Source organism: Scatophagus argus, chromosome 20, assembly GCF_020382885.2.
Source record: "Scatophagus argus isolate fScaArg1 chromosome 20, fScaArg1.pri, whole genome shotgun sequence".
Taxonomy (NCBI): Eukaryota; Metazoa; Chordata; class Actinopteri; family Scatophagidae; genus Scatophagus; species Scatophagus argus.
The window spans coordinates 7,604,354-7,626,319 of record NC_058512.1 but is presented as its reverse complement, the minus strand read 5'-3'; the positions used below and the strand labels follow the sequence as shown (position 1 = coordinate 7,626,319).

The following is a 21,966-nucleotide window of genomic DNA, read 5'->3' as shown; positions in this document are numbered from 1 at the left end:
CCTTAGCTTTCTCAGCTTTGTTTCTCAAATTAACTGCATTCAAGTCTTCACAGACACTGTCTATATGTCTATATAACAGTTTCAATAAGTGACATAATAACTTTAATGAACTCAGAGTCTTTGAAATGCAGGGGGGTGGGGGGCACAGAAATATTGAGGAATATATTGACCATTATGTGTGGTTAGGTAGCCCAAAACCCATTTCAAAACGGCCTCATAAAGATGGTTCATGAGTTGGCATGAGATTGACAGACATAAACTGATCTAAAGTTGGTGTTTATAAACTCGTTTCTGCCACCATGTCTTTTTTTATGCGTGTGTATGAGAAAGTCCTGTTATTGGATCAGATTACTAAGGCTTCATTTTCAGTGAGTTATACTTGGACTAGGTCTTCTCACATTTTACTTTTGTCTTTTCTGCAGTAAATCATCTCATCAGCTGCTATACTCTGCATTGAGGGGTTTTTCATTTTGGACTGCTTCGAAACTTCCTGTCAAACATAATGCATTTGAGATTGCAGAAGCCATGATGGATGTAACTGACACAGTCTGCTTTCACATTGGGGCGGACAAGAAAGACTGCAGTTTTATGATGTGCTGCTTGAACAATGTCATTGGTCAGTCCACACAAACGGAATTCGGTATCTTAGAAATTAATTTCAACATATAGCCTACATGCTTGATCTTGCACACTCGTACATATGCTGTACGCGTCTGTCTTTAAATCACCTTATTCATCTCATCAAGACCCCCTCAATGAAACACAACATGAATGCATTCCGTAGATTGGGTAGAAGGAAGAGCGGAAAGTCTTTGTAATTAACTCCCATCTATTTATCATGGGAAGGATGACAAGCCTGATTCTGTATTAATCAAAACATTACTGCGAGCTAGCTTGAGTGTGCCAAGCTGGCAGCCATTCCTCATCAATGATGTCACATTAGCGATCTGAAGCTTGACACTGGGTTATTACTCCAGTCTTGAGTTCAATTAGAGCTCAGTAAACTCTTGATAAGCTTGGTAATAACAGTGGTCATGTGGGTGATGGAACAAGCCTGTTTTGTTTTTTTCTTGTTTGTTTATTTCTTTTCTTTCATTACCACTGTATATTGAAAGAAGATTCTGATTTTTTTGCTTATCCCATAGTTATGACTTCAAAACTACATCACTACTACGTGTGAAGCGGATAAATGACCTTTAAAAGTGCAAGGTTGAACAAGCTCAAGGAAGAACAAGGTCATGGCAAAACAATATGAGAATACCACTGACTGGCTAAATCATTTCTCTGGTTTAGTTGTGTATCAAATATAGGCAAAATTAAATTATTTGCTCAATTGTTGCCTCCCCTGTGCTTTGGCTGGAGAAAAACAGAGAAGAAGAAACAAACAACATGCAGATCTACTGTTCTTATAGAGTCAGAAGGGAAATGTGTGTTTTTGCTCAGCTTGTGTGGAGTGGCTCCACAAGAGCCAAAGAGTTTTAAAAAAAATCCACTGTACTGGCAAGGGATCACTGTCAAACTGCATGTCTCTCTTTTGTCTATTTTTAAGCAATGATAGATAGTAAAATCTGTGTATTTTTCAGCATATTCTCACTAGATTAAGCGTGGTGCCTGAGGACTCCTCTGTGTTTACAATAAAAAAATAAATACCCAATAATTGCATTCAACAACATCATTTCAGAGGAATAAGATGGAGGAAAGTCTTTTGGGATATCAAAATTCTTCAAAAAAGATTACCAGAAACTTTCATTGTACGAAGCTGAATTTTCATTAGCTACACTAATATGTTTGCAGGGAGAAAAAGAGAGAGAAAGAGAAAAAGTCAGTTCATTCAACATATACTGTCTTTTATTATCGTCTACTTTCAGTCCATGACCACAAATGTTGTGTTCTCACAGTGAAAAGTCCAACTCCTGTGAGGACTGATACTGTTATAGACAGCTAATGCATGTTGAGGCATACAACCACAATTTTTTCTGAAATAACTAAAAGGGTGGTCCAAAAATGTGCGATTTCTGTTTAATTACTTGTTTTTGGCAGTTGCTGAAAATAGTAAAATTATAACTGATATAGCCTGCTTAAATATTACCACCTGATTGCAGGGACTGTAATAAAGATAAGCTTATTTTCAAGAAGACAAAAACTGGGGCAGCGAAACCACAACTTCGCTCCCTCTAATTTAATGGGGGTACATTTGGCCCACTTGCTGCATTGATCAGATGTTTATGCTAACTTGAGATAAAGTGCAACAGACTACAGAGAGCTTTTGTTTGCAGTGCAGATATTGTGCTAAGTTACTGCACAGAGCTTTAAACGGATTCTGTTCATTCAGTTAGTGCATTCAGTCACTGGATAATGTGACCTTGAGTTCTGCTGTCTCTATAATGCCTTATAAATAAGTGACAAAATGTCAGCAGGAGAAAAAAAAACAAAACAAAAACATTATTCTCAGTAGTCTGAGATGAACTCAAGCAGCTAAATGAGTAGTGCTGCCGTAGAGTCTGTGTTAGAGGGAGCTGATGAGAGTCACTCTGCATGGGAATTCGATGGATTGCATGTTATTATTGTGAGGACTAATTCGATGGCCCCAGCCAAGGCACCCTCATCACTGTATTGGCAGAGCAGTGGTGTGAAGTGCCAACCCAATCACATCTGAAGTAGCTGTTCAAATGTATGGACTGGTATTATTTTTGATTGTGCTATGAGAAAATAATATTTTCAACCCTCTCTCTGCATAATTGTGGACACTTTAATATGCAGATTCTAAATCCAAAAACACGTTTGGTCTTTAGAGGGGAAAATGCAAGGAATAAAGTAACTTAACTGTTAGTACTTAATCTATAAACTTTCTCAAATCTATAAAATGGCGTAGCCAGCACCCAACGAAAGAATGACAGCCAAGAAGAACTGACGTGTGCTTTTTTTACTTGACAGTAATGAACCGCAATATAATCTCTTTGCCTTTTGTCCACCAGACAGACATATTGAGGCTGTGGCCTGGGGCCATTTCATGAGAGAGGGTTGTTGACCATACAGAACAATGCAATACCTGCATTAGTTGTATATCACCTTCTGCTGCTCAGCCCCAGCCAATGTGATTACATCTCTGGTTTCTGGGAAACCTTTTTTATTTTTATTTTTTTTTCACTTGCAATCCTCGCATTTCTGACAGATGTTAAAAATCTGTTTTCGATGAACTTTCTGACAAATGTAATATAGATACAAATTAAGCTCAGTTTTGTCCATCCAATTTGCGCACCTCAACTTGGGGATCCTGAAGACTCTGCAGCACATAAACCAAATGTTATAAATACATTATCACTTTTTAGGTGCAATGTGGAGAGTTCAAATTAAACTTCAAGTTTTGATTTGTGCAACAAAAACAGGAGCAATTGACGAGTAAGTGGGTCAGTGCTCGATTATTACTTACTACAGTGAAGTGTTGTGGTTGTGTCTGATAGTACACTACAATTACAGCAATATGGTCCAATTCTTAGTGAGTGTATATGCTAGAAGCTGCATTTAGTGCTATCTGAAAACAGGAGAATGGTCTCTGGTGTACAGTAATCCCAATTTGATAAGACAAAAGCAAGGATAAATTTCTCAAGGTCTGCAAGCATAGAAAGCACACCATTTTCAGAAGGTTTTTGAGCTGCAGGACAAAATAGAATGCAGAATTACCTGTTGGCTCTATTATTGAAAGTGGTGACAACCTGAACTGATTCTGTGTTTGCTCTTTTTTACAATAACTTGTACAGTGCATAGGACAGCAACTTGCCGAAAAGTTGTTGTGAGAGGTAACTCACTCATTAACATTCAGGGCCCATAGTTTTACATCTAAGTTTACAGCAGACTTTGGCCCCCAGTCGACATGTTAGTCTTTTTCATTTCATTATATATGCCCAGAATTATTATTTTATACTAAAATATAACAAAATTTAAGATATGACAAGTTTGCTTTTTCTCAATTCTTCAGCAAAGACGAAAAAGTGCTTTCACGTTGCAGCGCTCATCTTAAATCTGCTGTTTATATAATAATGAGCCCAGTAAGACTTAGAAATAATAACCATAGCATTTAGCAAATTATTGTTGGTATTTTTAAATCCAAATTAGGACCTCAAAAGCAGAGGTGTTACCTCAAATCAACAATTAATCACACAAAAGATGACACATTATTACAGAGTTTTTTGTGATGTAAGAACGAAACCAAGAGGGTCCATGGTGTTCATGGTGATAACATGATTAGTCTTCAGTAACAGTAAAAATGGTTGCTGTTAGTAGTAGTCGTAGTCAGTGTTTTATCAACCCTGTGAAACATTGTACACATCTTTTAAGAAACCACTCTCTCAACACTTTTTTAGATTAGATTGTTTCTAATTATTGAGGAAATGATTATTGATTTGATTAATTTGGTATAATTTGTGAATAATTGCTTGTTTGAAGAAGCTGGGCAAGGTAGTAATTTCACAGGTCTGTGGTTGCAGGCCTGTAAAGAACTGAAGAGCTTTTAAGACTTAACTCTGTAACTGTATTTCGGAGCTTCGCTTGAACTGTATGACTCCGAGCACGTGATTCTAACAACACAGGCTACACATGAAGGTTAGCAGTGAAAGATGCAACTCACTGCAATGTATTGTAAAACGAGAAGGGATGTGCAATGATGACAATCACTCCCTGAGCGCTCCTCACCGAACAAGATTTTCAGCATGCCACGAAGGTTTTTCTGCACCTGATTTGTACTGTCCATGCTACATTCCCAAAGCTGTGGGAATCTTACTGAATAATGAAATCGACAGGCCTCATTTGTTTGGTGGTCTGTGTAACAAAAGTCAATGCCATGCATAACACTGTGAGGCATAGCTATAATCCCTGAGGATAACAATATTGAGTTCAGTTGAATGGGGTTATCTGTCAGCAAGGACAGACAGATAAAGGATGACTGGTATTTGGAGATTTTTTCCAAGCAGCAGAGAACAGGTGGGACAGAAGTTATTCGCCCGTGTATTCAAATTTTGCTGCTTTACGCAAAGGTGGTGACGCAGAGGCATCAAATGAAATGCTTTGTGTATGGTTTGGAAATGCCAGATTGTTTATGAGACTGACTGAAGGATGAGTCAGGAACAGTATTTGAAAAACAAAAAAAAAAAAAAAGTCACATAATTTATCTTCTCTTTTCAGAGTAGGAATCCTGGTCTAATACCCAGCAACAGACTAAGAAACAGAGCTGGAGCTAAAGTTGAGCCTCCCTGCGAAGAAAGCAGCTGAGACGGTCTGGATATAACAAAACAATGTTACGGCATGTTGCTGCAATCGCCCTGCCATAATTTAAGTGGGCACATTTCGCACTCTGAACATCTCAAATGAACTTTTCAGTATATGTTTGTCAAACTCAATGTACTCGGTATAAATGAAAACTCTGTTACTGTCTAGTTACTTTTTTTCCTAAAGGCTTTGAAACATGGTGTGCTGCATGAAAGAACTTCAGCATTTCTTACACATTAGGGATAAATGACCAAATCATGACCTTAATCTATGCTACACATGATGTCACTCTAGACTAATCTTTACACGTCTCAACATTAGTAAAAGTATATTTAGTAGTGTTTTTATTGCTTATAATTATGAGGGCGATGTATATGTTTGTGCGCTTCCTACAACTGGTTTTCTTGGCTCTCTTCTTCAGTAGGGGACACCTTTGTTTCCTTGTAATAATGGCATCAATCAAGCCCAACAGACAGGCTACAAGAGCTTTGACCTATCTGCCCTCTCACGAAGCATAAATTAACCTCTGTCCCTTACCTTGTTGCATAATGTTCAGGCTTCTTTTTTAAACAGTGAATCCAGTGGGAGTATTTACAGATTCAATAAAGAATGGGATGGCGGGTCAGCAGACAAACCATGATGGGACAAATGAGTTTATGTATGTTTAATTATAAGAGAAAAGAACAAAAGATAAAAAAAAAAAGTCTCTTTTCTTTTTTCAGCCTATTGGAAGTAATGTACACACATCTACAAACAGCTTGTGTAAATACAGTTATGCAGAGTGATAAATACTATGGGAACAAGAGGGAATTTCCACAAACTTCAGCCATGCATAATTTAGTATGACATGAATAACCAGGGTACCCTCCAACTCAGTCAGCACCCTTCAATTATTTAAGTCCGGCTTTGCAGAGCAGTTCAACAGGATGTTTTATCAACAAATGCTACATAGCCTGAGGTTATAATATTTGGGTAACTTGTTTGAAAAACCCTAAAGCAGACCATTTTAAAATGTCATTTACGGGAAAAAAATGCCCTGCAGATCCCTTGACTATGTTAAGCAAGGATCAGCAGGTCACCCACTGACAAACCTCAGCATCTAATCGACCAGACTGATAGCCACTGTCACTTGACCTTTCCACATTACATTAAATTACATGGCGCTGCATTACCTTACTGCTTGACACAGAGTCAGTGGCTACATTAACCAATAAGGGCCAGTGGGTAAGAAAGACTGTGGCTCACTGCACTGATGATTTCATTAGGAAACACAGTTCATACTTATTAGTCTAACTCATGAAATACAGGATTCTTATTACCAGTGTGAAGTCATGACGTGAGTCATACCGAATGACCTATGGTTGAGAAAATGTAAGCGACACAAACTGTGCTATCAAGAACATGGGTGGGCTGGACAGAGCCAAAGTGAACTGTCCAGGCTTGTCCATCTGGAGCTGGCAAAGAGAGCCACCACGGATGTACAAATCATGTTTGCAAAAGCAGGAACTACCACTGAGAAGAACAGATTTTGTACAAGTGTGTGCGTGTGCTGCTTATAGTTGAATAACAGAGACAAAACCGGCATCATGCTGTGATTCGTACAGCTTTCAGAGGATTACTCTCCAGTGTATGTGTACAGTATTCATATTCCCATTTTACTAAAATGCTTATAATGGGATATATGATTAGAAAAGCAACCTACCTCGTTTTTCAAAACTATGCTTCATCTCGTTATCCTTGCACATCATGTCTGTGTGTCCAATGTTAACTCCATAGTCATCCTGGACCTTCCCATCGCTCAGCTTGGTGTGGTGCTGGTTGGGCGTGGAGTTAAGTGAGTGTCCACCTGGGTCCTCCTCATCACAGTCATAATCATCAAGAATGGGGGTCTCACGGATGGGCATACCAATGACAGAGCTTCCATGCTGGTGTGTGCTTCGAGAACCCCGGTAGCTGTCACGGCCCTGCGGTCCGAGCAGAACGGAGGGGATGTAGTGGATTTCATGGGTGGCCTCCGTGCTAGCACTCTTCTGGGGAATACGGCGACGCTTGCACCACCGATGGCGTGTATACAGGACGAGCGTGAAGAGGAGAATTAGGAGGAGGAGTGCAATGAGACCTCCCTGGAAAAAAGCAAGATAAATAAGAGGATGAGAATGTGAGGGTAACATACAAGGACAACAGTGCTGATATTCACGCTTAATTGGTAATGTGAATATTTCACTTGGTACACAACAATGGAAAATGCATAACAGAGAAAGAACTTTACTTCTAACGATAACAGTTACTGTTCTAGCATTAGGTTGACTGCCAATTTCTCAGCTCTAGTGTCACTAATATTAAGTTGAATGCCAATTGTTACAATTCGCCAGCTATTGAAGAGGTCTGGTAATCAGCACTTCAATATGTGAGTTCCCAAAGCAACGTGAGGATCAGGATCCATAAGAAAAAGAATTATTTGTGACCAAAAATAGGTAGGTAGGTATGCAGGCAAAATATACAGGAAAAAATAATGAAAATGTAAAAAGGGAACAGTCTCAAAAAAAAACAAAAAAACAAAACAGCCTCATAACGCATTGTGGGTCCACGCTCACACATAACGGAAACACTCTCTCCCATCTGCAGGCAGAATTTTAAATTGATGACTTTTTGTCTTTATGTCCATAGGTTTTCTGATTCCACAGATGTAGGAAACAGATTAATATTCCAGAGACAAAAGAATCACATTCCAAGCCTTACTGAGGTAAAAAAAACAAAAAACAAAACATTAATACTGCAAGCCGAAATAGTTTATAGCATTTTTTGTTTCTTATTATTATTCCTTTTCAAATGTGAGGGGGGGTTTGCGAGTGAGCCCAATCAGAATAATTTATAGCTGCTCAGAACACCATGATGCACCTGTTCCTTCCACCTCACACAACATTCCTCTGCCTGTGCTCCTCTTCATTAACTATTTCACAAAAACATCTGTCATTTAAAGAAAAGCCACAAATTGCCACTAATGAACAAACATATGTCTAATTTATATAGTTTCAAGGGGGGTGATAAATAATAATTGGCAATAATTGCTATATGATGCAATGCCATTTATTGCCATTGGTACAAATGAAAATTTAGTTGCTTCAAGGTTAAAGTCCTTTTGTGTTTCAGTGTTTAAGTTAGTTTATAAAGGGAGCAGGTGAGAATCGCAAGTATTTCTGGACTTATTCAGGAACAGAGAGAAGAAGAACGAAAGAGACAGAGCACCCCAGTAGCAATGATGACATTAGCAAATAATTAGAAGATAGGAAGCTCTGCAGACACACATTCATTCCCATACGCACATGCACAGAAAGACACTCACACAAAAGGAAACTGGAACACTTTCTGCTGTCAGACATACAGTGAGCACTTGCAGACATTCACAAACATGAGTGGACATTTACAGAACACAATAATGTTAACAGTCTCTAAAATTACCATAGATTGGAATAAACAAGATTCACAAATGATCAACTTATCAACTGCTGGAAATTGGATTTCATTAAAAAAATGTTCCTCTTATGGTGTCATTGCCTGTATTTGTAATCTCTCCATCAAACAGAAGTCAGGAAGAAATTCTTTTCCTTTGTAGCAGTGCTGCATCTGGATTCCTATCTTTAAAGTGGCACAAACACCAGTGCCCTAGGGTGTTTTTTTTGTTGTTGTTGTTTTTTTTTTTTTCCTGTTTTGCCCTTCCTTTCTTCCCTAAGCATGTACTACGGTCTTGTACATTCACCAAGGAGCATCACATGGATCATCCAGTATCGCAGAAACATCAAACACCCTGCTAGACACGCTGCAGCTGAATGATGAAGTAAATCCATATGCACAAGCAGAAAGGTGGAAAGCAAAGGGAGGGCATGACTTATTCTTTGATTTTTCACAGTGACATCCAATAGGTGAGATGTAGCATTTGATTCAGTAAGACATGGCAACCAAAAGGTGCTATATATTCCTGATGTAAGACAGAAATTGCAAACGGCAGCACTTTTGCAAGCACATGTTTAAATATGTAGTGATATTCACAAAATGACACATATGTATTTGTGCATAAACTTCAGCCACAGGAGCGTGAACACAGGGAACATGCATGCATGTGCACACACACACACACACACACACAGGCAAACTAAATCACAACAGAATAATAAATAAAATCCACAAGGGGTCATTCATCACAACATTTAAAATTCCATCTTCATGAGGAAAAACAAACCCCTTTGAAATTATAACTCATGCACTGCTGGATGTCCATAAATCAAACTATGCTGAGAGGAGAGGCGGCACAGGGAGGACTAGTACTACGGACAAACTTGTTCATTAATCTCCAATAGGATGGCAGCTTTGCAGAAATGCAGCTCTCCAAACTCCCCTTAGCCTGCACTTCTACATAAATTCCTGCTGAAGAATAGCATAAACATATGAAGGCTTATGTTTCATTTTAGCAGCACAGTGATAATGGAGTGACATTGTGCGGTTGTGCAGCACCATTGAAAAATAGTGATGAGAAACTGAAGACTCAGTTTAAAATATTCTTCCTTTCAGCAAACTAAAACATAAGACAGAAATATTTTCTGTAGTTCGGTGATGTTTTTGTCTCAACACTGCTGTAACATGCCTGTTCATTGTGAATGAAAAAGAAAAACGTGAAGAAAATTTATAGCAACTGCATCCTTAACAATTACACCAAGTTCCAAGACATTTTTGATATTAAAAACCTAATCATCCTCCTGACATTTAATTTTAACACAACACAAGTGGTACACAGAATATAATAGTACCATTACAGCAGAGATCTTCAGCGACAGAGCAACAGAGATCTAAAAGCACTGCAAAGTGGAAGCACTCCCACTAAAAAGCTATACCACATGTCAGCTTTTGTCTTTTCATAGCCCTCTTAATTTGACGCTGTCACATCAGCGTCCTTAAGATTCTCTCAAATTTTCTTTCCCATGTCATTTCCTCTGCCTTTCCCACCATCCTCATCTTTCAGTTCTGTTTCCCTCTCGATGACTCTGTGTCTTTCAGTGTCCATTCTCCTTCATGTTTGATCACATCTGTCTTCCACTCCTCAGTACAACAGCCATATAAATTCACAGTGGCAGATGTAGCCACGAGGGAAAATGGGTTTTCTGTTCATCTTCGGACCCTACAAATCCCTGCTGCTTTAGTCCTAAGTGGCTTCACGGGGAGGAGAGTGGCTGGAAGCCCCATAATTCCACTCTTCTCTGTAGTATGGGTTTACTTCAGTCTTTGAATATTTTCCTTTCTTTGCATTCCTTTTTTTCAACCGAATAATAGTCCCATTTCCCATCTGAAATCACACTGCATGTTTTTCTTTCCTCTGGCATTTTGTTCTCTCTGCACCATTAGCCTTACTCTATATATTTCACGTCTTTTTCCTGTTGTCCCTGCTCTTTACCTGTCATTTTCTAACGTCCTATAAACCCTTCTTTCTCTACTGTGGATCATGTTGCCTCTTTCCTTTTATCAACTCCTGCCAGCCTCCTTGCTACCATTTCATCCCTTCTCAGTTACTTTTTATCCTCATTCTTTTACAGATTGAATGTAGAATTTGGCTACAAACACCACTACTGAATTATTCAACACTTTTGCTAACCTTTTCTCAAATGACATAATACCAGCAAAGTCCTTAGATTAAACTATTACCTTGGCTTAGCAGTGACAGTGATTTCAAAACTAGAGAAGGAGAGGGCCAGCAGCAGGTCTGTAATGTTTTGTCAGTGCATATAAAAGCAACGAGTGAAGTCTAAGTTATAAGGTACAAAATAAAGATTCAGAAAATATTAAATCATGCCCCTACTGGTGCATGTTAATTGTATTTATATTCTCATAGTGTTTACTGTATTTCACAAAGCCCTGCATAAAATAAAAATAAATAAAAGGTTATACAAATATATGCCCAGTGCATTCTAGAAATTATGTTTTTTCCCACATTCAAAACACATTGCCCTAAAATATCAACCACTGCATGAACGTGGTGGACAGGGATTGTTTAGATTGGAAGCTTAGATGAAAATCTTTGTAAATAATAAAAGGATTTAACATTTGTTTTCCTCGCTGTGCCAGTAACACAACTCATTTGTTCAAATAAATTCTTGTGAGAGCAAAACAAACATGTTAGCAATGTTACACAAGAGTACAAGAATGAATACAGTGTGATACAAAGATGTAGGACCCGTGGCCATTGTTATGGTCAAGTGGTGGAGGATGAAGGTAAAATGAAGAAATGAATTCTTAACCACATTCGTTAGAAATCACATTTCACTGGATAAAGTTATGTAAGTGTTTCCAATTAAAGATATTTATCATTTCATAGGAAGAGAAAAGGATTTTTGTTATACTTGGAAAATGTATTTTTCATTTCAATGTTTTGTATTTTTTTAAGTATTTTAAAATTTGTTTGAAATTAAAAACATAAAAATAAATTTTGACATTTGATGTCTAAAGTTATCATCAGGTCAACTCAACACCACGCAAGGCAAATGAGCAATACTTTTAACATCCCTATCGCTGAGTTACATGACATTGTTTAACTTTCAGGGTCAAGTTGAAAACTTATGAATATGGCGAGAACACAGCTACCCGCTTAAAGTCAATCTCACAACTTTAAGTAGTAAAGATAGAGAGAGAAGGAGAGAGAGAGAGAGGGAGAGAGAGTGTCAAGAGGTTAAGAAACTCAAAGCAAAACCTCATTAGACTTGATCATTAAGCTTGATTGAAGTGAATGTGAATTAAAGATATTCAATCACTGATTAATTGTAGCCTCTAGTGTGTGTTAATGAAAGAAGTTGCTACATGCAAGGTAGGGGTTTTGTTAGGCTGTGAAATAAGCCATACAAGGCTGGCATAAATTATTCTGTTTTAAATTTCAGGTGCCAGTCTGTTTGAGAGTTATAATAGAACTTGAAGTTTGTACTCAATCATGTAACTTAGATTATTTGCACAAGCTATTTTAAATGGAATTTCTTGTTTGGTGCTAAACTTTTGTAGTAGGCTTATTTTTCCTTAAAAGATGAGCACACAATGGTATTCACTTTTAAATGACCTCTTCTCAAGTGAATCGCTGATGTCCTGAATCGTTTACATGTACATGTTGTCCTAGGTTTGCATGGGAAGTCATTATATTAACTCCTGTTTTTTAACAGGACAGGTTGTTTTGCAAGATATATGGTCAGCATTCACTGCAATATTTTGCAAAGAAGCAGAAACATCTTGAGTGTGTCTGTGTAGGAGTTCTGCTGTGATGTTTTTTTTTCCTGTATAGTGTTGTATCTGACCTTTGCATTTGTTCTGTTGATGACAAAAACAGCAGTTTCACCATGCATTTCTCAGACATGTGCTACCTCACTTTGGCCCTTACAAAGGAAAAAAAGGAGTCTGATTAGGCAGCTGCTTTGGTATATTTTGTATCCATATTGTATTTGTATTAACAATAGAAATAAGCAGCACAAAGTCACTACAAACAACATAAACTGTAATTATCACCTTTCTGTATTAGAAATTATGAGACAACTGCAAAATCATTTATCTGGTTATGAATTATGCATTCAGGCTCATTTCCCAAATACATAGAAATTATTATTTTTTTCTTTTCTCATGAGGCATAAGGCAATTTTTCTATTCACTTTAAATAATCTAAAAAAGTCATATCTAAAAAATAATTATGTGATTATCTATCAAAACCTTGTTGTCCAGGCCACCAAATTGTACTTAACTGATGAAAATGTTACTCAATCAGTCCCTCAAACCACAATGAGCCCTTCAAAAGTAAGTAAGTAGTAAGTTCGATGATCGGTTCTATTGATCCACTCTTATCTCTTGGTTCATTAAATCCTGCTGAGCATAAAGATGAAGAGAAACTGGACCTTCATGTTTATTCTGACACAGCTATGACTCCCTTATGATCCTAATAAGCTTCTTATGCAGAGAAACAACAAGACTGTGGGCCAACACATTCAGCACATGCTCTGCGGTTTAGCCACCATCTGTGCACAGTGGAGGCCACGGCTCAATGAACCCAAGTAACCATCCACCTCCTGCTCCAAGGGGAAAGTCGACTACCAATCTTCAGAGTGTGTTTTGGAGCAAACGGCACTGTGAAACAGTCACTGTGCTCAGAAAGTCAAACAGAAACAAAAGTAGCAGATGATGTGCATGCATTATCACAAAAAGCCACAGATGAAACTCCTACAAGGACTTGATAACCACGCAAGCTTGCACAAACACAGGTGTGCACGCAGTCATGTCAATGGGCGGACGTCATATAAAAAAAATACATTTTTAATGTTCTTGTGTTCATTTGTGTCAGGCGAAGACCTTCAAGAAGAACATTCTTTAACCCTTTGTAACAGTTTATTTTTTTCAGTCACCATCTTTTTTTTTGTCAACCTCCCACTCTTTCTTACCTCTCTCCGCTTCTGAGTCGTATCTGTTTCTCCTATCACTCTCCCCCAGCAGGAAGTTAAAGTGGCATGTGCTCTAGCATCTGCTCCCTATTCTCTCTGTCCAGCTAGAAGTCGAAGCGTGAATGACAGGACTTGGCTCCCTGGTTAATGTTTCCACTTGGCTAATTCACCTTGGAGAAAACCATGGCTGTCCATTACCTGGGCACATGGAGAGAGAACTCGTAGTCTCAGACCCATAACAGAGACATGGTGTACCCAATGTACCCAGGCTAATATGTGCTTTACATGTTCTGGCTTTTAAGATGGTAGAATGGAACATTTTTGGCAGGTATTTTGACTAATTCTATTCAACTTACATTTTACAATTTAGAAAAGAAAAAAAAAAGGAAAAAAAAAAAACAGGATCAGCTGCCTGTCTCAGTCATTCATCCAGTAACTGATTCTCTCATTTACCAAGTGAGTTTACGTGAGTCTTAATGGCAGTTTGGAAGTGCAACAGTTTTTACAAACACACTAAACCAGCATCATTTATACTGCATATGTGCATAGATGCCTTTTTATCAACAGTGTATGCTCTTGTTAATACAGGTTTGGTTTTGTCATTTTGACACGTTATATTAAAAGGAAAATATTTCTAAAAGGCCTATGCAAAAAAATATATTTCAAATCGCAAGGTAAAGATTTTTGATGCAAGTGAAACGATATATTCTGAAGTAACAGAAAATAATTTAAAGAGTCCACAGCCTTGGCTATGTAAATCACCAGAGAAATTACACTGACCAAAAGCCCCTGCCTAATCATAAAATCTGATTACACTGTGATTGAAAACTGAATGAAAATCTCCCACTGCTTAACTGGAAAGCACCAGGTCGACTTTTCCATTTTGTCCCTCTTGCCATGGGAACTAATACATGTTTCCATCATCTACTCCCCATCCCATTTCAATTGCCTTGAGTCCTATCCCTTCATTACTCTACCTCTCTGTCCTCCCCTTTTACATGCAACAATGCTCTATCCACACAGGGAAAAAAAAATTGAGGGCAGATAATGCTGTCGTGAGCCCTAGCCTTGTGAATTACAACAGAGAATTAGGGTTGATTTGCGAGTGCGATGCTCCTGCCAACCTAATACCTCTCTCCCTGGCTTTTTCTTTTTCTAGCTTTAGCCCATGATCTGCACACACCACTTTCTTCTCTCAGCCAGCCTAACAATAAGGATGCTTCAGGGTCTCCAAGGTCTGGGTCTGAAGGATCAAGTCTGCATCCACATTGTAGATTACTGAGATAAATGACACCTCAGGCATGAAAGGGCAGTTCTTTATACATATACTACACCTGAAGAGCAATGTCATTTTTCAAAAGATACTGTACTGTAAGTGAAGTTTGTGTTATATACTGTTTTCCTCATTTAGCCATACCACACAGCAAAGAGAGCACTATGAATTGCATGATTGTCTCTGTACAATGTAGCTTATTACATATTACAGAATTGCAGTGTGTGTGTGTACATATTAGTACACACACACTGCAATATTATTGTAAAAGGTATGCATGCATTTTTGTTGATTTCTACACGTCAAAAGCTTCAATATTCAATTGTTTCCTATTAACTGTATGTTATGGTAACATTGTGTTCTTTTATAACTAATTTTATAACAATAGTAACTGTGAGTTCTGAGAGAATGACAACAATTATGTTCTTTTCCAAAACAGAGGAAATGGAACCTCTGCATTATGCCTCATGCAGCGATGGATGGACAGCATGGTAGACAGAGAAAAGCTGTATTTACTAAAGTCTATGGAGCATTCAGTTCAGCATGTTCCATTAGACTACCCAATGGGCATTTTAAAGTATAATCATACATAAATTTGTTTTGGCCTTCATGAAAACAGTTATCTTTGTTTTCTGTTTCTCCGGTTCGTTTGTTTTCCGGATGCATAATTTTCAAGGTAAATAAATTCTTTAATTCTTTTTTGATTTACTGTATTAAAAAAAAAAAAAAAAAAAAAAAAGTATATTTTGAACTTTACAAACAGAACAATTACAGAGCAGACAATATGGAATCTCTCCATGAGTTTTATTTGATGTAATTACACTTTATGAATAATAAAACAACTAAGTGAAAAAATAGGCAACTGAATTGTGTGGGGAAAAAAAGATGACTGAATGCTTTGCTACCCATGAGTTCATCCCCTGAGAAAAGACACAGCATTTCAAAATCACACACATGTAGAAAAAAAGGGTCTGATTTAGAAAATGGCCAGCATTTGTTGATTTATTTATTTTTTTTCCCACCATTGTAATGAAGTCTGGGTATATTTCTCAGTATAATGACATCCCATGATGCTCACTGTTTGCATGGTAACCAAATATAATTGCCTGATGACCATGCACTGCTGCTTGCTCATTACTGTGGCAAATTAGTACTGCTAGAAAAGAAGAGACTGCAATGCCCTCACGGCGTAACACCACCCCACTCACCGACAGTACATTATGGCTCTTTCATTTGCTTTTAGAAGAAATAAGTGATACATTCACACTGAGGCAGTGCAAGCCAACTGTAAGCACACATACTCACCTCAGTGACATTTAAGACAAGGAAATATGATTAGAAACGTAATGCCAATATTTGCAGCGGTGTCACAAGGGGCCAATATGGCTTGCTACAGCTGTTGATAACAAGGCAATAAGAAGGCCTGTACAATGAGGCCCTTGGGGTGACTTTGATTGAGAAAAAGGTAGGACTGAGGAGTAAAAGGTGCAGGGAATGGATTTTTTGCCTTTGCAAACATACATGCATCAGGGTGTGGACAACGGTGCAAAAGTGGCATGTGGTAAAATAACTGAGGACACACACCGTCAATTTTTTTCTTTGAGGCCCATATTTTTCGAAAAATGTTTTTCAAGGCTTATACGCATTAGTCAGATTGTGCTTTTTGCGGTGCCATCAGGAGCAATTGTGTGGTATTTAACAGTGTACCAAATAAACATGAAACCAAAAATGTCAGATGAGTCACTTTGCTCTCCGCTAAAGAAAGAAATATCCTTGCTTTGAAAGCTGGTGGGTGCAATGGAGCTTTGTGTGATTATAAGAGTTTTTATGTGTTATAGTGCATTTGTGCCCGTTTACCTCCATCAGAGGCAGCTGGGGGCTCAGCCCTTGTTATATTCCCTGTCGTTTAGCTTGAAGTGAGGCCTTTATTTGTATCTGCAGCTGTCGACGAAGTGTTACTACAGCAGCTTGTGAGAGTGGACCTGTCAGCGAGCGCCAGCAGCTGAAGGCAAAGGTAGTCTTTGTCCATTCGTGCCAGATGCAATCAAAAACTCACTTTCACCCTCTCTCCTATGCTCTCCCCCCTCAAACCTCCATCCCTGGTCTCTCCTAATCCCCTTATATCACAACAATGTCTCCTCACTTCACTGGCAGCTCCACACCTCATATTTCACTTTATACACGGTACAGAACGTAACTATTGACATTTGCTTTCCTCAAGGTCTGGAGTTACACCTGTAGGGAACATGTCTATTTTTCTGTCTGTCTTTTAATAAGGTTTGGGAGGAGGGGGGAAGAAATGGAAATACACATTTCCTGCAGTGACAGCATCTAATGGATACAGATTGCTTTGAAAATGCATAATAGATAACATAGGTCTGAATAACACTTGCAAGCTTAATTCAAATCGCACAGATGTTCCCAATTGGTGCTTGAGTCATTAATGGCTGCTAGCAAAACACATCTGCTATCATTAGCACTAAGGGGAGGGAAAACAAGCAGTTCAAGTATACATTAATGGGAGATTTCCCTAAGACTTTAATCACTGTGTTTCAAGGAGCTATTAAAAGAACAGCAAGTATTGGGATGAATCGATAGTGAGATATAGACGCAGATGAGGAAATGAGAAAAAAGACTGCTTGTCTGCCAGATTAAGGTAGTTAGTATGGCAGGGCCCGGCACTGTTATCTTTCGAGTTTAGAGAGATCAATGAGATATGTAGTGGGGATGGTCTTCCCAACAGTAAATGTCCCTGAAGAGATGCATCAGCATACAAAGAAGCACCTCAACTTAACACGTGCATTTGGTTGCAATAAATATACGCTCATTTCAAAATGTCTTCTCTTGCCTGGTTGCTAGGTATTAGAGCAAATCTGAGAGTCAGTCAATGGTCCATGTTTATGCACTTCAAAGTAAACCCATGTGAGAAATTTTCAGAAGAAAAAACTATCACACTGACACAAGAAAAAGTTATATATGTATGTGTGTATATATATATATATATATATATATATATATATATATATATATATTCATTATAAATATTGAAATTGTCAGGTCAACATTGCACTAATTATATGTGTTTAAATCTGGGACTGTATTTTCGGTCAATTACAGGAAGGGAGACAGGTCACAATTTTCAAGCTGCAATTAGATATTTCTGCATTACCGTTGGTGTTCAAGTCTACAATTTCCATGAAGTGTTTCATTTTCATTTTCCTTGAATAATATATTGATTAAACAGGCTTTAATGGAAATTTACTCATATACACACACACACACACACAAAAACACAACACACACACACACCGTTAAAAATAAAAAAATCCGGTGAGCCATTACAAGTACAGTACAACATGTCTTTTGAAGGGATATTTAAGATTCTTATGAAACACAGTTAAATTATTTTATAAATAATCTATATCCTCTCTCCACAATTACACAACCAACACATCATCAAGCATCTACACCTGCATACACAGGCGTGTGCAGACAATGAACACAGTTTTCAATAATCCTCTCTGTTCACCAGACTTTTCTTTTGTCCCCGAACTCTTGGTCTCCATCGGTAACTGTTACCCAGGCAACAGAACCGACAGAGAGAAGTGAATGGGCAGAAGAAAATGAGGGGAAAAAAAAACAAAGATGGGGGGAGGGGGAGGGTATGCGAACACTCCTAACTGAGTTTTGTCTCTGTTCATAGTGTCCTCCCTCTTAAACTTGCACAGCATCTGAAAGTCTGAAGAGAGCTAATTTGCTTTGGTCATGACACTTGTTAAGCCAATGAGTGCTCTATTACATTTGTTTGTGTTTTGAAGCATGCACATGCTGTGCATGTAAAAGAAAGTGGGCAGCCATATTGCGCTCATAGCAGGAATGCCACATTCCATTTTTTTGTCAATTCTCAGGTCTCAGGTCCATCTCAGGATTCAAGTCTTTGAGCAAGAGACCAGGTCAAATCAAAGCCTATTGTATAAACTATATTTTTATCAATAGATGTGTGCTAAGCACAGCTGAAACAAAATGAGCTATAATAAACAATGAAACAAAGTCACCCATGTATTACCACTAAAACCGGGGAATCCCCATAATGTCCAACAGCAGAGTCACAGTATCAGTTTAAGACCTCAAGTTCATGTACCACTTCAGAGCAAGAAAAGTAGCAGCAGAGCAACAGTTTTGAATGGCAGATGCTATATTGAGCAGAGTGGAATGTATTAGCTGCTGCAAACAGTTTGTTGCACCACTGGGCAGTGATTACAAATGCTTTTTGTCTCCTCTTTACAGCGACTCTGAGTAAGGGGTAACAGGACTGTAAGACCTAACTGAGCAGATTTGGATATCTTCTTTGGAAATAAGGCTCACTTGTCTGGCCAAGTGCATGATATAGCACAAATGTGCACCTGGTTTATAGCTGTTTAAAAGGGGAAATGAATGACAGCTACAATTTTAAGCAGGCTTCTGTTTGAGTATAGCCAGTGGAAGTTTGTGTGACTTTTCATTTGACTCAAGCTAACAGGTGGTACATGTTAAACGCACAACCCTTAAAAACTCGCAACAATAAAGAAGACAGAAGAAGAAGAAAAAAAAGAAACTGTGGCTGTTGCACGTATTGCCTACAGGTGGTGCAACAGACTGTCAAGTGTTAAAAGTACAGCAGCCACTACTCTCTTTGCCAACAAGAAGCTATATCAACATGCCTATGTCTGCCTGCCATGTCTACATAGATTCCTTTAGGGAACACAGGTTGGCATGTGTAGAACAGGTCTGAAAACAGGAGGAGAATATGCAGCCTGCTAAATATGAGTGAAAAAATGTTGTGTTGACATGTTGTGCATACAGATGGCTATGATTTAATGTGCCCTAGGAAAGGACATGGAAATAACCAATTCATGAATTCAAGAACTGCCACTATAAATTTGACAAAGAAGAAGATAATGGAGGTACAAATGTCCAAATTGCTTAAACTTAAAACTTAAACTTAAAACTAAAGTCAAAGACAAAGAAACAGCCCTTTCTTGGCTGCACTCATAATACAACCCAAGACTGGACTCAAGCCATCATGACAGTGGCACAGTCCTTGAAGCGGCAGCATGGTACTTGACCATGTGTTTAGTGCTCTGCTAAAATCTGGGAACAGAGCAGCTATGAATGAGAACATGTGGGAACCATGCCAGGAAGCTTCTGTGAAGAGCTGCTTGTACCATTCGCTCCCCTATGGATACAAGTAAGATACAGAGCCAGGCCCAAGCAGAACATGTAAGGAACACCTTGACCTGCTGTATTGTGTCATTTGCTGTGGAAGATTATAGTGATTAGTGGTCCATAACAAGGCTCATGTCCTCCTTATGGACTAATTAAAGGAAATTACACTTTTTATACTAGCCCCAAGTGTACTACTGGCCTCATATCCATGCTCAGGATGAGTGAGGAGAGACCATATATACAGTATGTATATACACACACACACACATATAATGATAGAAACTAATGATTTTATAAACAAATAAGAAATTTCTCAGTTTACTACAGATTAGAAGAGTCAAATTCTGTATTAATTAATTATTTAAAAAAAAAAGGTTAGCATAATGAGAATTTCCCAATGAAAGAACATTTTCTTTCTGGCTGAGTTTCAGGCAGTCAAAAGAGATTCCATATATTTTGGAAGCTGATGATAAATCTAAAGGAAGAAGACATAGCTGACTGAACCATGCAGCAGACATGACTTTATAAGGAGACAATTATGAAACACAATGTTCCTTGTTTCCTAATTACATTAACAGTATCATCCCCAACAGCATGTCACAGCACTAATGGCTCTAGTTAAGAACAATTAGCGAGGTGGTGAGGCAGGTCATCCATTGACTTGATGGCCAAGTAGGGAAGGTGCAGATGAACGCATGTTTATCTGGTAGAAATAAGTCAAAAATCCTTTTTCTCATCTTTCAGCAGAACAGACTACAGCAGACTAAAGAACAGACACGTTTTATATTTATTTAGACTTATTTTAGTTTTTATACTTATTTTAGATTTTTATCCTTTTTTATATCTTTCACTTTCTTTTCTTGGATGGGAAAACTGCAAGTGCAATGTCAGTCCAAAAAAGAATTTCCTCTCGGAGATGAATAAAGGAATTCTGATTCTGATGTTTCTCCATTTGCAAAATCTGTAAACTCAGACAGTTTCTGCTCCCATAAATAAATGCCTCCACACACACTATAAAGACAAAAGCATTGGAACAGCTGACCATTACAACAACTTCAGTGACATTACATTCTAAAGACATAAACAGCTTTGTATCTATAAAAACTTCCACTATTCTGGGAAGGCTTTCCACAAGATTTGAGAGTGTTTCTGTGGGAATTTTTGCCCATTCATGCAGTAGAGCATTTGTGAGGTCAGACACTGATGTTGGACCAAAAGGCCTGACTTGCAGTCGCCGTTCCAGTCCATCCCAAAGGTGTTGGATGGGGTTGAGGTCAGGACTTGAGGTCAGTCAAGTTCTTCCACACCAAACTCATCCAACCATGTCTTTGTGGAGCTTTGCTTTGTGCACTGGGGCACATTCATGCTGGAATAGAAAATGGCTTTCAACAAACTGTAGCTACAAAGTTGAAAGCATAGCATTGCCCAAAACGTCTTAGTATGCTAAAGCAAAGATTTCCCTTCACTGTAAAATGCCCAAACCCAGAAAAACAGACCCATCCTTATACAGCCATAATACTCAATAGTAGCAGAAGGCAGTACTGAATTAACATAATTAAACTGTATAGCAAACACAAAAAAACCCTGATTAGAAAATAAATCAAGTATCTAAAATAAATAATATAAACCATCTGTGTCCTCTTGATAGCTGATTTTTTTTTGTTGTTGTTCTAGCTGCAAGGTAAGTTCTAATGTCACCCCTAATGCTCACTGCAGGGTAAAATAGTTTCATGAGAGGACAAATAGTCTTTCAAAAAGACCCCTATGACTTCCACC

General features: G+C 38.2%; 1 protein-coding gene across 1 annotated transcript in view; it reads right to left on the bottom strand.

The window, feature by feature from the left end:
• Positions 1-21,966, bottom strand: part of LOC124051469 (astrotactin-2-like) — a 237,289-nt gene that overhangs the window by 164,322 nt on the left and 51,001 nt on the right. The window contains exon 3 of the mRNA XM_046374872.1: positions 6,965-7,385. Within this exon, the coding sequence (XP_046230828.1) occupies positions 6,965-7,385 (421 nt within the window). The remainder of the gene's footprint in view (positions 1-6,964; positions 7,386-21,966) is intronic.